The 15,918-nt window shown below is 34.5% G+C and overlaps 1 protein-coding gene across 2 annotated transcripts in view; it reads left to right on the forward strand.

Moving 5' to 3' along the window:
* Positions 1-15,897, forward strand: part of LOC111873058 (furin-like protease 1) — a 605,196-nt gene extending 589,299 nt beyond the window's left edge. For both annotated transcript variants that reach the window (XM_023867440.2, XM_023867438.2), the window contains one exon: positions 11,863-15,897. In XM_023867440.2, coding sequence (XP_023723208.1) covers positions 11,863-12,332 — 470 coding nt within the window. In that variant the 3' untranslated portion in view covers positions 12,333-15,897. The remainder of the gene's footprint in view (positions 1-11,862) is intronic.
* Positions 15,898-15,918: the final 21 nt, after the last annotated feature.

The following is a 15,918-nucleotide window of genomic DNA, read 5'->3' on the forward strand; positions in this document are numbered from 1 at the left end:
CTTTTAATATTAAAGATTAAAAAAAACAACATTTATCAATCACACTAGACGGCATTAATGATCTTACTGAATCATTATTTGTCTAAATTGTCTAGAATTTTTGTTTTACTACAAGAATTTTATCTAGTTTCACTTTTTTATTTGTTGTAATACTTTCTGTCTATAATTTAGCAGCATCACTTAAAGTTACCAAAACAATCATAATTATGAACTGTGTTGTGTATTGAGTGAAATTCATATCAATGAAAAAGTGCTGCATAAGTAGCAATAGAATAGTACTGTATTGGTCATCACTGGCGCAAGTTACCAAGGCAGATTTCATGCACATAAATATAGAGTATGTAAATGAATAACCTGTTCTTCAAGACCTTTACTTCTTAAAGATTTTTTTGAGGGGGAGTAAGTTCTCATCGTCATTTTCTTAAAAGAATCAGGTTATATTACTTACATCCTGCAAAGGCCCAACACCAAACCTTAGACTACAACTACTGATTTTGTGTGATCTGATGTATGCATACAAATGTTTTCTTAATATTGAATCTTTTGATAGATTTTTGTGATATTTTGTGACATTTGGAATGTCACCTCCTGACTAAAGTTTAACGAATAACTTGTTTCAGTAATCAGAAAAAAAGGACACACACATAAAAATATTTCATACTAATTTTTAGCTAACAGCTTCCCAATTCTCATGGTTGAATGGCTTTTAATTTCATAACTGTGGAAACCATGTGTACTCCTTCACATTTAATAGTATATTATTCTTCAAACAATGCACTAAAATGTCCCATTTTTATGCATCATTGCACAGAATTAATGGATAATGGAGAAGTCATAATTGTATTTTGCTAAAATTTCATATTATGATGTGTACTAAAGTCTCGGGTCAGTGTAATTTTGAACAGTATGGTCTTCTGGATTATAATGCCATGTCGTGTGCAACATTTTCCCAAACTACATGGTGTTACAACCCATAAGACTTTACTGTATGTAGTCGCCATTATAAGAACCAAAAGTCCAACATTGTAATTTAGTTTCATATCAATCCAGTATTAAGACCTGGGATAGCTCTGTCGGTATAGTGACTGGCTATGAGCTGGATGACCAAGGTGTCGGAGTTTGAGTCCTGGTGGGGTCAAGAATTTTCTCTTCTCAAAGTTGTCCAGACTGGCTCTGGGGTCCACCCAACCTCCTATACAATCGGTACTGGGGGCTCTTTCCCCGGGGGGTAAAGTGGCAGGAGTGTGAAGCTGACCACTCACCTCCGGCTAGTGCCGAGGTCAAAAAAATGTGGATCTATACATCCAGTCCCCCATACCCCTTCCTGGCGTAGTGCTTAATTAGTTAAGCACAGGGACAACTTTACCCTTTTTTTACCTTTTTATCAATTATCTCTATATTTTATGAAGCCAAAATTGAGCCTTATTAACCTTCTCAAATATTAATCATCAAAGACAGTAATTTGTTTGAAACACAGATTGTGCAATGTGATATGTTTTATAGGTTATAATTTGCAGTTAACTGAAAATGACATTTAGTGCTCTATGCAAAATCATGGAGAACGCATTTCGGAATTGTGTGTGTACTCAGGTTTGGTGTATGCCTTTATGCTGTTCTTTAATTTAATTCCAATTTGAACTTCTTTATTTTGGAGGAGCACTTAAAAGATTATGATTTACATGCTGTATACTAGTCACATTTAAGAAAAGTCAGAGCTGAAGGACATTGCTGTTGATGTACAAATGTTTGTATATAAAACTGCCCACTTAACAGAAAACATGTTGGAGTTTGGGAATGTCACACGCTTCAAGAGCATAATTTTGTCTTAATTTTTAATAGGTTTCATCCAAGATTTATGTCCTTCCTCATGCAACAGACTCTTTAACAATACTTTGTAAAAGTTCTTGCTGTATAGTTATTCCTTCTGGCTGAATATGGATCCCTGAGTTCGGAGATAGCATCCATCCAGGTAGGTGCTTGCTAGCCCACTGTGTTAACTCTCCAACTGTTAATAACATCTGTTTTAACTTTTGTGTAGAATAGATGTGTGTAGAGCTTATTGAAAGGTATGTTCAGATAGAATGTTGTGCATATTTTTAAAGCTGAACATGTCCAGCTTTGGACAAAAAGATATATGGAATCTGTTAAGAACTTATGTAAATTGAAATGAAGATATAGTAACTTGAATTAAAAAATTTGTTTAATTTTGAAAATTATGAATTTAACAGCTCTGCTGCAAATTTTCTGGACGACCAAGGAATTTTGGTTCAATTCCCAGTAGGTACAAAAGATATTTCTCTTCCTGAGAGTATTCAGACTGGCCCTCAGATTTCCTCAGCCTACTGCCTAGTGGGTATCATGGCCTCTTTCTGTGGAGGTAAAGTGGTTGGAGCATAGAGCTGACCACTAACCTCATTTCAGTGCCAAAGTTAACAATGCATTGACCAATAACTCCATCCACTCATATATCTTGGTTGCATAGTGCATAATTAAGCACAAGGGAAAATTTATCTTTGTTTTTACCCACAAATTATAATGTGTTAAGGAATCATTTTATTTTGACCTATATCCCAGATGATAGAACTCTCCATAACCACTGCTGTGAGATCCTCAAATATTTCATTTTTTAAAATAATATTTGGTTACAGTGATACTATGTGGTACTGTGGATAGCAAATCATACAATTGCAGAACCGATTTTGTTTTATCCACTAAAAGACTAAACTGTGAGAAATAAGTGATGAATGTTCTCACCCTTGGACTATAAACATGTTTATTGTGTGCTTCTACCTCATTCTTTTGCCTTGTTATGACATAATTTCTTATGTATTTTTTAAACACACATGAAAATCATAGTCCAGTAGTATGGCTTTAATCAGAATTATTGGATTTTCTTCCAGCCATATGAATTAGAAACAAAAAGTGATTGTTTATGGACAGTTTAGTTTTAAAACATGGTGCACACATGTAGTATAGCTGTGTATAGTTTAGATACTTGTGACTGTCAGCTTTCTGTGTGTGTTTTGCACTTATTTGAAACTCAGCAGATTGTTTCAAGATACAGACAGGTGGCGGGCTTCTTAAGCTTCTAGACATTCGATTCATTCGATTGATCTCAGCCGAGCCAAAGAGAATGTTGGTGGTTGCAAAGGAAAACCTTCGGGGGATGACTCAGCACTCATGAATGGTGAGTCGGCCCACTGCCACTGCTTTGCAGTTAATGTATGAATTTGATGTGGTTTTGTGTTGAGCTGAGTGTGGACTTGTAGTATGCGTGCCTGAAGTTTACTTTGCATGTCCTGATCTTAATGACTTTGCTCTGCATGCTGCATGGTATTTAGATAGAAATCTTTACATAGACTTTAAATTTATGTTTTAAATAAAGCTGTGAGGATAATTGTTAACTGGTGAAAGGATGAACTTCAACTGGGCTAGCAAGTACCTTTTATTTGAACAGAATATGTAAAGTGTTATATGCTTGTAAATGTTGGCAGATATGCACACCTCGATTAATTTATTTGCTAGAAATATGTACATTATCAGTCACGCAGTGTATATTATCTTACCAGTTTCTGCATTGTGGGTGACATGTTGCTGAATGTATGTGCTATCTAGAGGCCATCAGATACTTAAAGGCATGCAGCAACTTTATGTTTTGGGAATACGCATCTAGTAAATGAATGGCTCCAATAAACAGAATTATGTACATGCTAGGTATATGTTCCCCCCTTTATATAGAAGTTCACACATGTACTGAAGTATCTGATGGCTTCAAGATGGCACATACATGCTGCACCATGTCATCCATTTTGTGGAAACTGGTGCAAAAATATATGTTGTGTGACTGAAAATGCATACGTTCTATAAATTTTACAAAAGCTGATGCAGCACTATATAATTTATGTGCTCTGTGTTTGAATCTTCTAAGTTATAACCATATGTAAACTATAATTTTATTTTTAATGTAACTTTCCCTCCTCAACATGTTTTTTGTTTGTGTAATTTGATGTCACATTTATTGAATTTAGTTTTGCTTTATAATTGTATGCATGCAAGGGCATGCATTTTGTGTTTTTGACTCTCACTTGAATGTGAAATAATAGAGTTTCTTCACTTTTTAGATTTTAATTGTTTATAAGTATACGGATGTTCTATGTTTGATGATGTGTGGGTGCAATGAAGATTTCTGGCAATCAAATCCTTGATATCCAGTCTGTACCCAGTCATTACACTGAGTTAGTTTCTGAATCCCAGTAGAGAAATTATAAAAATAACATTTTTTATATATTGGCAAGTATACATCAAGAAAATTGTCACTGTCTCTTAATTTGCAAAGCTCTCTATCAAAATTAATGGCACTTATCTTCTTCACGATGCAAAGAAAAAAGCCTTTAGGGAATATTGCAAAGAATAATGCTTTGATTTTTCATTGTATGAGGTTTGACATTGAAAATTATATATAATTTTATGCATCTTCTAGGTGATGCTAAGAAGGAAAATGGCTGAGGATAAAAACGCTTGTTCTAGGGAACGTATTAAAAATCTGAGTTTTTTTATTTTTCTCTTGGAATAGAACAGTCATGCTCTCTTTCCTTAATAAGGACGTCTGTGAGTACTTGAGTTTCCTCAGTACTTCTTTCATTTGTCTGTCTGTTGAATAATATTATACTTTTCTGTACAACGACAGTGTACTATGAAACCCCGTTTTCAGAAATTCTTAATTCTAACATTGTAATATTTATGAATATTATTTTCCTGGGGAGTAAAGCGCGGCCGGTGCGTAAGGCTGACAGCCTTACCGCCATCTTTGAGCCGATTGTCTACATAATGTGGGACCCTCAACACCTCACAACCCTATGGGCCTTCATGGCCTGTTACAGGGATAGCTTTACTTTACTTTTTACTGGTTTTATTGTACCTCAGTTTCATAATTTTATCATCTTTATGAGAAGTGAATGAAGAAAACACAAACAGAGGACATCACATCCATCTGCCTGTCCACGTGTTTCATATTCAGAAATACTCATCATATTTTGATGAAAATTGGTATTGATGGACTCCACTTGAAGTTACCGTAAAACCCCATTCATGTGGATTCATCTTACCAAATACCAGTGTATTGAACATACCCATAGAGCATCAGAATAAGAATAAGGGAATGCAGAGAATCCTTTTGATTGCATTTAATATTTTGATTTTGTTATTTTCAGTGTGAGCATAGTTTTGGTGATCAAAGTAGTTTTATTGTTCATGTAAATAACACTGGTAACATGTGATACAGTGTTTCCAGTTTATTATATTCTTAATTTAGGGAATGGGAAGCAATATGAATTATGGAAATTCAAAATATTGCAGACAAGTGACAGTGAACCATTCACAGGAGTATAATTTGAAGCAATTTCAGTTAGTACTTCAGCAAAAGGCAGAAAGGAACCAAGGGCTCCAAGTTTACAATGATATGACATCATAAATGTGCTGATATGTTGGGATTTTGGACTTCATCCATCGTCCTGGTTTTTAAGATAACAAATAAAAACACGACGTTTCGGAAACTGGATCTGTTTCCGTCCTCAGGTGAAGGAAAAACCTATTCAGTTGGGTCCCTTAGAAAGAGCTAGCCTCCATCACTGGACACTAGCTCTTTCTAAGGGACCCAACTGAATAGGTTTTTCCTTCACCTGAGGACGGAAACAGATCCAGTTTCCGAAACGTCGTGTTTTTATTTGTTATCTTAAAAACCAGGACGATGGATGAAGTCCAAAATCCCAACATATCAGTGTATTATACACCATCGTCAGAATCCTATAGTAACTAATCATAAATGTGATTTTGCTCAAATTGATCTTCCTTAATTTTGATATGCAGGCCTGAAAGTTTCACCATTCTTTCTGTGAACTGTTCAGTTAGTTCAGATAATTTTCCTGCCGCATTGAGCCATGCATACTTTATCAGCAGTTGAAGGGAATGTGGAACTACACTTTGTGGCAGTGGTTAATCAGTCTCTAATATTGTCTGCTGTCTTAGTTATGTTTAATGTTCAAAACTCTTCAGCTGCTAGCTCTACTCTGTCTTCAGATAATTGGTTATCATTCTACTGACAAGTACTTTATATTTTATTTCATTTTTATTTACTGTTCCTTAGCCAGCCACGCCATATCTCAAGCAGTTAGTTACTGGCTTCCCATCACGGCAGCCTGGGTTCGGTCAAGTGGGATTTGTGGTGGACAAAGTGGCGCTGGGGCAGGTTTTCTCTGAGTACTTTGGTTTCCCCTGCCAATCTTGATTCCACCAATTGCTCCACAATCACCCTCACCTATCATTTGGGGCTAGTACAATAGGCCACAAGTGACCACAGTACAAGGGACTTAGTCCCACCCCACTAGCAATAAAAAAAATATTGTTCCTTAGATTAGCTGCAAAAAGACTGAATCCAGAATCCTTTGGATATTAAGCATTTATGCTAACTGCTAGAGAACATATAAATTTAGTATTCAGACTGTTGTTGGTTCTATCCCATCCATTACCACTAATCTCAAAAGTAACAAAGCACATAATTGTCAGAAAAATGACAGCTAATCACCTGAAGATGGGAGTAGAGCCAGCTTTCAGAACGTTATACATGTCTAATATACCTCAGGCAATCGATAGTTTCTGCTGTAATTGTGGTGTTCTTACATTCTCCTTTAAAATGTCTGAGGTAACAATCATAAAAGGTTTCTAAAAGAAGTTATTCCTAATATTGGTAGGAATAACATCTAAGCTTGCTGAAAGATATAATTTGGAGGGGAAAATCTGGATTATCTCTGTGAGATAAGAAATTTAATATTTAATAACATCTTCAAGTGTTGTTAAAAATATTGAAACCCAGACCAGCGAAATCTGTGTGCAGTTCCTGCGTATATTGTTAGTTAGGTAGTTAAAAAAAATGTTTATAATAATATGTGGGTTTAGTAATTTCTTTTTGTCTTATGTCTCATCATTTGATAAGTACAGGCAGGCCTTCCTAGCACTCATGCAATGCGTTTGGGCATCATGCATAAAATTAACTACTTATCCATACCAGAGCAGGAGAGAGCTCTGTCAGTACAGTGACACAATACAGGCTGAACAGCCAGGTGTGTGTTTATCACCATACACAGACTAATCCAAGCTCCTGTTCTATAAATATGGGACCTTTAAAGTGGTTGGAGTACAGAATTTACCACCAATTCCATCTACAACCAGAATTAAGGATGTATGGAATGTTACCTCCATGGTCCTATGCAGCTTCAGCGTGTGATTTATATGAATAATTTTACTATTATAGTGATATTTCTTCATTGCCATCTCCCAACAGCTCTTAGAGCCTTCCATCCTAATTTCCAGTAGGGCCCTTGGCCTCTAATAGACATACATTTAACTGTATTTTTTTTTTGTGGTATTGGATATTATTTAAAAATTCCTAATATTTGAACTATATTAACACATTTAGACGTCATACTAGTTCTTCATATAATTCTTGTAGAAAACTTCATTAACAAGTTATTTATCTGCATTAATATTTATGGGAAATGTGGTTTTGTTTAATGCTGCTCCACTAAACATTTTGGTTTCTAGGAGCCACATAAGAGTGCTAAGTAAGGGTGGCCTATACTACTTTTACCATTGTCACTCCCATTTCTATCCTCCATCTCAAATGCTATGGATACTCCTAAACGTAAAAAATCAGATTTTCAATCCTCACATCTCTGGTTTGTATAATCAGTGTCTTGATAGAGTTGGCGTGTGAACTTTACATTGAACTTATAAATATGTTTTTTATCTTATAAGTGAGTAATTTTTTGCAGATTACTGTGTAATTTATGTGTATTCTGTTATGGTATTTTGTCAGTGTTGCTCAATTATGCAATTTACTTCAAGCTACAGAAGCTATTAATTACTTGTTTTAGTTGAAATGGTACCAGTTCCATGGAGTTTCTTATTCATTCATTTAAAAACAGTCAGCTCCCTATGAATTGAATATCTCTCTGACTTCAGTATTGATGCTTACCATGTTTCACTTATTAGAAATGTGTATTTCTCAACTGAGGGCACGTGGTAGCATAGTTGGTTGAAGCACTGTGCTACAAGCTGGAAGTTCATGGGTTTGATTCCTGATGATGTCATTGGATTTTTCAATCGACCTAATTCTTCCAACCGCACTCAAGCTCTAACAGAAATGAATACCAGGAATCTTCCTGGGGGTAAAGTGTGGCACACTGCATGAAGCTGACAACCTCACTGCCATCTGTGAGCCGATTGTCTAGAAAATGTGGGATCCTTAATGTCTCACAACCCTATGAGCCTCCACAGACTGCTGCAAGGATAGCTCTTCATATCTCAATCTTATGCAAGATTATATTACAGCCTGATACATTATTATGATTAGGCAGAGTTTACCATGTCCTTATAAATGACATCTATAATGTATCTGAAACATAATACGTGTTTCACTCTTATTACTGTCATTAATATTATCTGCTTATTGTGATATTTTCCCTTTAAACAGGCTCTAAAGCTGTGTTTTGTTCTCAGAAATTACAAATTCAACCAATTCAAGATGAAACTAAATAGTTAGAATATGTGGATAAAACAGAAGAACAAACTCATTTCCCACATTAATTACACGAAGATATCTGACAAGAAAGCTGAAAACATTAATTAAAATCATGAAAAGAGCCAAATTACTGAAAATCAACAGCAATTTTATTTGCTTTCTGGTCAGTTATATACTTTTTAAAGCATCAATCAAGTTGCCTTTGAGTAGTTGCTATGCATTTATGTCTCACCTATAATCTTTATACCAACAATATTAGTAGCTTTCTGACGGGAATGAACATGTCTGTGTACTAGAATACCCTTTCTTGGAAAAAAACATACAGTATATCCTGAATTTGCTGTGGCTGTGACTGGTTCTATATCTATGTATATGGATTTATGGAATATACAATAAATGAATGAATGAATGAATGAAAGTTGGTAACATAAAGTAATTTTGTGTTAACTTGTTGTACTGAAGTATCTCCTTCCCTGATCAGATTTGATGAGTTTTAGTGTCAGTTGGCTGGTTACAATATACATGAATGTATGATGAATAGAATGATGTGATTCTTACATAAAGTATTCTTTATAAAGGGCACAGACAATTTTAAAATTATATTCCACTAATAAAGTGCAGAATAGGAGCAAGATACATTTTTAATTGTAATTTTCATTCCGTCAAATAATGTGTATGATTTTCTTATAATCAAATTATGCATGTCCAACACAGTGGTTTGTCTGTTATGTTAGAGTCAAAGCCCCCAGAGTAGGAATATTAAGATTTCTCTTCTCTAGGGTGTGGCATATTGTAGTTAAAGTACCAGAATTTTGGAGGAACATACTGCATCCATCTTCAGAGTGAAAGAATAGGCTGCAAGTGAAAACAAGGACACATATATATGGAATGCAAGAAAGGAAACTGGACTGCAGTTGGGCCACTGGAAGACAGTGGTACCTAAAAGGGCAGGACCAATCATTTGAAGAGAAAAGAAGGCACTGCTCCTCAAATGTTCAATCCTATCACTTAGGGGTGGCTTACTCTTCTACCTTGAAGACAGGGGTTACAGGTTCCTCCAAAATATTGTACCTTTCTGCTAGCACACAGCATCACAGTCAAGAAGTCATTGAGCTTATTGTTATGTGGCTGTTCACCAACAACTAAGAGTGTGCAAGACAATTTAGTAATTAATATTCATTACTTGTTTTCTAAATTGATTTTTCAGTAATAATAAAACTATAGTACTGTACACTGATTTGCAGCTGACTGAGAGCATTTCCTTTTGAAAACCCCTTAGTTAATACTAATACTTGGCAAAGGTAAAGTTATCCCTGTAACAGGCTGTGGAGGCCCATAGGGTTGTGAGAGGTTGAGGCACCTACATCTTTTAGACAGTTGACTCACAGATGGTGGTAAGGTTGTCAGACTTATGCGCCAGCCGCCCTTTACCCTCCAGGAAGTTTCCTGGTACTCATTTCTGTCAGAGGCTGAGTCAACCCCAGGGCCATAGTGTGGCTGGAAGGATTAGGTAACAAACTTTATATTAATTGTGTACCTAATAGTCCAGGGCTTTCTGTGTGCAGTTCTTTGCGTGGCACCTAATTAGTAGTATGGCAATTTCTAGTATGCTTTATAGTGTGCCTTGGTTAAAATTTATGTATGGAATTCATATTATATACTATTGTAGTAATACTAATATTATAGATTTTGAAATCAGTTTTTTTTTTCTTGGTTACATCTGTAATACTGAGTGTAACATATTTTAAAACTGAGTTTTATAAATTGACCTCTGTAATTTTGCAGACTGAAAATTTGATATGGTTGACTGAGCTACTCATTACTGTATGTCTAAGTTGAATTGGTTACCTGCTGATATTAAGGATAACCTGTAAATTGTTTACTGGTCTCCCTGCTAGGAATTGTACCATATCTGCAGATCATGGTACATTATAGTGAACTCTTAGCAAAGTTTCATTTCTCTCCCTTGGTTCTTCAGAATTTATGATTTCTTTGGCACCAGTGCACAAACCAGTAGTTGAAAACATCTTTGCTACATTTTTTCAAATCTGATCTGTTAATAATGCATTAAAGGATTTATTTAATATAAATAGTACGTACCATATGAAAACTTAGTGTTACTTTGGTTAGTGTAAGAAAAAAGTGCAAATAAGAACCAGAATGTAAGATTTGAGGCTTTCACGGCGGTGACTATGAAGAAAGCAGTCTTCTGGGATTTGGCACCATGTATATGTGGTGTTAACCGACGTTTCGGTCTCTTCGCTTGCGGATTTCTTATATTTTTCCTTCTACCCTGAAGATATAGGCGATACGCTCCTCCAAAACATCGGTTAACACCACATATACACGGTGCCAAATCCCAGAAGACTGCTTTCTTCAAGAACCAGAATATTTAACATAATTTCTCTGCAACAACAATGCTTGAACAGATAGAGTCATGCTTTATTTCAACAATTATTAACTTAGAAAAGCCAAATTTCAAACAGTAATGAATCAGACATTGTAAAGTGAATGCTATATTTTAAATTAAATTCAGTGAGGCAACAACAGAGACAAATTATGAATGACACTCTGGTGATGGTTTCACATAGCAGACAACCATTTTCCCAGAGTTATATTCATTTGGAGCCCCCATGAATTCTTCATATTCTCTCCCAGTATAATGCACACTGGATGATTTTCATCCATCTGATATATGTCATGTTGATATTTTTAAATATTGAAACAAATTATGTATGAAACATCTTTTATCCTAAGCTATATTTGGGGGTACAGTGGACATCAGACATACAACTGCACCTCCCCCCCCCAAATAAAAAAAAAAGGTGTGAAAATTTATATTGAAAAGAGAAATTGAATCTAGGAAACCAAGAACATAGTTAATACCTGAATATTAAATTCTATTTTATTTGTTTGAATTGTAGTCCCCCCTTTCAGAATATGAATTGCTGGATGTGTATATAGTAACAAATGCCAATTTTGTATCCATACTGACAGTCTTTAAATTTGTAGTTCAGTCATCAGAATTACTTGTGGTCCCTGGCTGTGTATTTTTCAGTCCAAAAATTTGGGGAGATGGAGAAAGAAAATTTAGAAATATAAATTGACTGAGAGAGATTACCGCTAGTGAGAAGTGCATATATTTTATGATGATTAAGTACTTAATGGGGGATCAGTTCCAGGAGGTTAACATTATTATGTGAGAACATTTTGTTTCTTTAAACCAGCGTAAATATTCCGTTTTTGTACTCATTTCTAATTTCTTATACATGTGTTTTCTCATGCAGAGTGCTCGAAGGGGCTGTACCTGTATGAAGGGCGGTGTGAGGTTTCATGTCCTGAGCCATACTTCCCAAGCCGCAATGCGAAGTCACAACTGGTCTGCTCATATTGCCACTACACCTGCAAGGCGTGTTCAGGCCCCAATGACTACCAGTGCATTTCCTGCTATGGTGATGCATCCCTCAAGCATACTACAAAAGCTGAAAGTTATTGCTATCCAAAAGCTATTCTTCCGGCACTGGAAACTAGCAAATGGTTTTATTGGATGTTTATAGCTTTTTGTGCGAATGTGGCAGTCCTTACCATGATAATGATATACTTCATAATGTGTAAATTACTGCAGAACTCTGGCTGTTGTAGTAAACGTCAGCATTACAGGAAAATGAGCAGTGGAGAAAATCTAACAGACAGTTTGAGTAAGGACAGAAATAGTGCTGTATATGATTTGTCTGAAAGTGACAGTGATGGATCTTAACACATTGTGTAAAAAAAGTATTGTGATTGTGTTTTAGACAGGAAGCTGAATACAATTAAAAGCTAAGTCATAGTTTGATATTAGATTTTACAAATTAATTTTCATATCCGGAACCTGACTGTAGTTTTATAATGATGTTCGCTAACTGAAGTGCCATTTTCTCTGAGATATTGCTCTCCATTTTGTTAAAAAGTATTTTTGGAGGCAGTATTTGTGATATTCTTATGTAGGTACATTTTAGTTTAATTCAAGTTAATATATAAAGAAGCAAAAATAAGGATAATCTTTTCAAGATTTCACACTGGGCATGTAAGCAGTGTAAGCAATGTGTGCAAGAAGTTATGTGGAATTGTCAATAGAGAACTTAGCTCTGAAACCAGGTATGTATTGTTGATAGTATATTAACTGAGGGAAGGTGAAGTAATTCTGAAAAATTTTCCATAATTCTTTCAACTTGAAGAATTTTGAACACCAAAATTGTTTCTAATATGCTATTCTCCAATGTGAAAACATTCAAGAATACTGAACATAGAGCTGCACATTCAGAAGACAGCTGAATGGAGAAAACTGTCATCTTTACTCTGCAAATTAAGAATGAAAAGGGTTAAAATCTATGTCATAATTATGCATAATGAAATTATGATTTAATGCTACGAGATCTAAGAAATTTTGTGCATTTCACACTAAGTTTTATGAATCATAGTTTTATTTATGTACAAATAATATTTACAAGTGACACATTTGACTATTTTCATATTTAAAGTCTCCTTACAGTCTGCTTTTTATTCCCATAATTTTAATTCTGTCACCAAAGTCTCGCTTGATAATGCAGATGTATCTACTGGCTTATGACAATATTTTGTGCATAAGAGTTGCAGTGTCTTATGTCATCTTTGAGATGATTAGGTCCTGTGATATGTTTCTGTTAACATAATGTTTTTTTTTTTGTGACAAGACTGCATAATCTCCTGTTTGGATAGTGTAGCCATAATTTTGATTGACTAAATGAACATTTTAATATTTCTAAATAATGTACTAATCTGTAAAGTTGTTTTCATAATATTTGTTCCGATTATTCCAAAATATCATTTCATTCTTATTCCAACCTGTTTTTAGACAATACTAATACATCCAGTATTGTAAGCTGAGAAATGTGATAATTAAACTTCCATTATCATTAGTTATTTTGTGTGTTTTATGTGTTTGTTATAGAAATTTATGTGCTTGTGATGTTCATGTTGACAATTTAATTTGTTGGGAGCGAATATAGAATAAGATAGAAAATAATGCAATAACTTCTACAGGCCAACAAAAAACTGTTCCGTAAGTAAACATAGGTTAACTTAAGTATTGTGTGAACGTAATATGAAACTAGAATCAGAAGTTATTCAATTCAATTTATTTAAACATTCCATTGATCCTTTGTGGTACAATAATGACCAGTAGATGTGGAATTAGTCACAGACAAAACCAGACAAGTTGCATCACATTAACGAGATACGAATATAAATACATCAATAATTCATCTCCACAATACAGTATCTCAAACACTGGTCTAATATCTAAAAGCAAATTATTTATTAGGACATTACATCAATTATTACTTACAAACAATACCCAGACAACAAACAGGTCATAGATGCCTGCACACTTAATACCCAGGACCAAGATGGAACAACTTTTGTACATCGTATGACAGCTATATGTTTAAAATGTTAAAACTAATGTACTGATAGTACTAAGATGTGATGAATATATATGAGCAGATTATGAGTATCATAAAAAAAGTTTTCTTAGTAGGGAGTATAACCCAGGAGTTTAGTTTACTTTATAGTGAAAATATTCATCCAAGGAATAAAACGAATTGGAAAGAAGAAACCTTTTTAGCACTGTATATAGAGAATCATTCAAAAATGTTTCTGTGTATAAGTATCTGGGAACAGCACTAGCAAACAGAATTGAGGTTTTTGATACAATTAAAGCTTCTTATTATTAAGTTTAAGATGTGGCACTATCTTACCTTCTTTCCAGACTGCTGAAGTTTAGAAAATAGAACAGTATTGCTAGTTGATTTGTAGGGGCATGTAAAGTGGTCTCCTTCTTTGAGGGAAGAATGTAGATTAAAAGTTTTTAAAACTAGAGTTCAAGAAAATATTTGGACCTGAAAAGGATGGAGTGGGTTATTTGGAAGAGTAAAAAATTAGAAACCCCCCTGATTTATCCTAAGAAGTCATGATGGACATTTACCTTCAATGGGGGAGGCAATGCATGTGTACAGAATTTTAGTGTGGAAATCTCTTGGTAAATTGCCACTTAGAAGACTGATAAATAGAAGTATAACATTACAATGAATTATGGATAGGTAGGTTACACTGAGGGAGATATATGGAACTGGTCGAGATTAGTGACTAGATGTATTAACAGTGTTGGGTCTTGAGGTTCTGCTACAAGAGAATTAATTAGTTAGTTAACCATTCAGCTAATTATTTAAGAGTTACTTATTTAAATATTGGTTGCAGGAAATAACTGGTAGAGAACATGTACTCAGAATAAAGTAGAGAGGAATGGTAAGATAAAACTTTCAGCCTGAGCACTTAGCTTGCTGGTCAGTGCATAAATGATTCGTCAAAGGAAATACCTGTAGAATTTATATTTTACTTTTAACTTCTGATGGTAGTTCAGTCTCAGGGTTTGAGGTAGATCTCACCATATTCTGTGTCGAACAGAATAATTACAGTACAACTTTTTTCAGTTGTGTATCTTAGTCATTCAGTTCCCTATGACAAATTGAGATAACTATAATTAAGCTGTAAAATTTCCTTTTGTTGTCATTGAACATCATTCACTTGTCTATAAAAACGTATTTTGTTGTACTTGTTTTCATATTTTTACCTTAAAATTGCAAATAATAGGCAGCAACAGAGTTTCATTCATTTACATGTATCACAAATGGTCAGTTTCACCAGTGTTACAGAAAATTTACCTATTTCTGTTTTATTATCCTGTAAAAAAGAACGGGGAATGCTTCAAAATTTATTTTAGCTCACTGATTCAAGAAATTCATGAAGCTTCAGTCTTTGAATGTGGATAATTGAGAAGTTCCTTTATTGGAGACATTTCAAATGTTGTTTAAGTTTCTGAAATTACATTTCATAAAGTATGGAACCAAAACTGAATTGGGTTTTCTCCTGTTGGTTTTGTCAGTCTTCCACTTTACGAAGCTTAATAAATCAGTACCTTTATATGAATGTTGTTTGGCAGCTTTGAATGATTCTGTTTTAAGAGAGATTTTATACTGCCTCATAGGTAGAGGTATTATAGATTCTGTAATATCATTGTGCTATTCTTATAAGTTTCAAGCGTGAAAATAAATTTGCTTATACCTTTCCAGTACCCTTTTAGCATCATACTACATGACTGTGTGTGAAAGAAAGGGCAAATTGTGATATTTGACACCATGGAAGATTTGTAATTTAACAGAAATGAACTTAGTGGAGAATGAAGAAATTATGTAATGAGGTACGTGTGTGTTCCTAAAATAGTGAAATAAATTTTTATAAGGGTCTGAGTATGTAATTTTGATGAT

The sequence above is a fragment of the Cryptotermes secundus genome, unplaced genomic scaffold (assembly GCF_002891405.2).
Source record: "Cryptotermes secundus unplaced genomic scaffold, Csec_1.0 scaffold4, whole genome shotgun sequence".
Taxonomy (NCBI): domain Eukaryota; kingdom Metazoa; phylum Arthropoda; class Insecta; order Blattodea; family Kalotermitidae; genus Cryptotermes; species Cryptotermes secundus.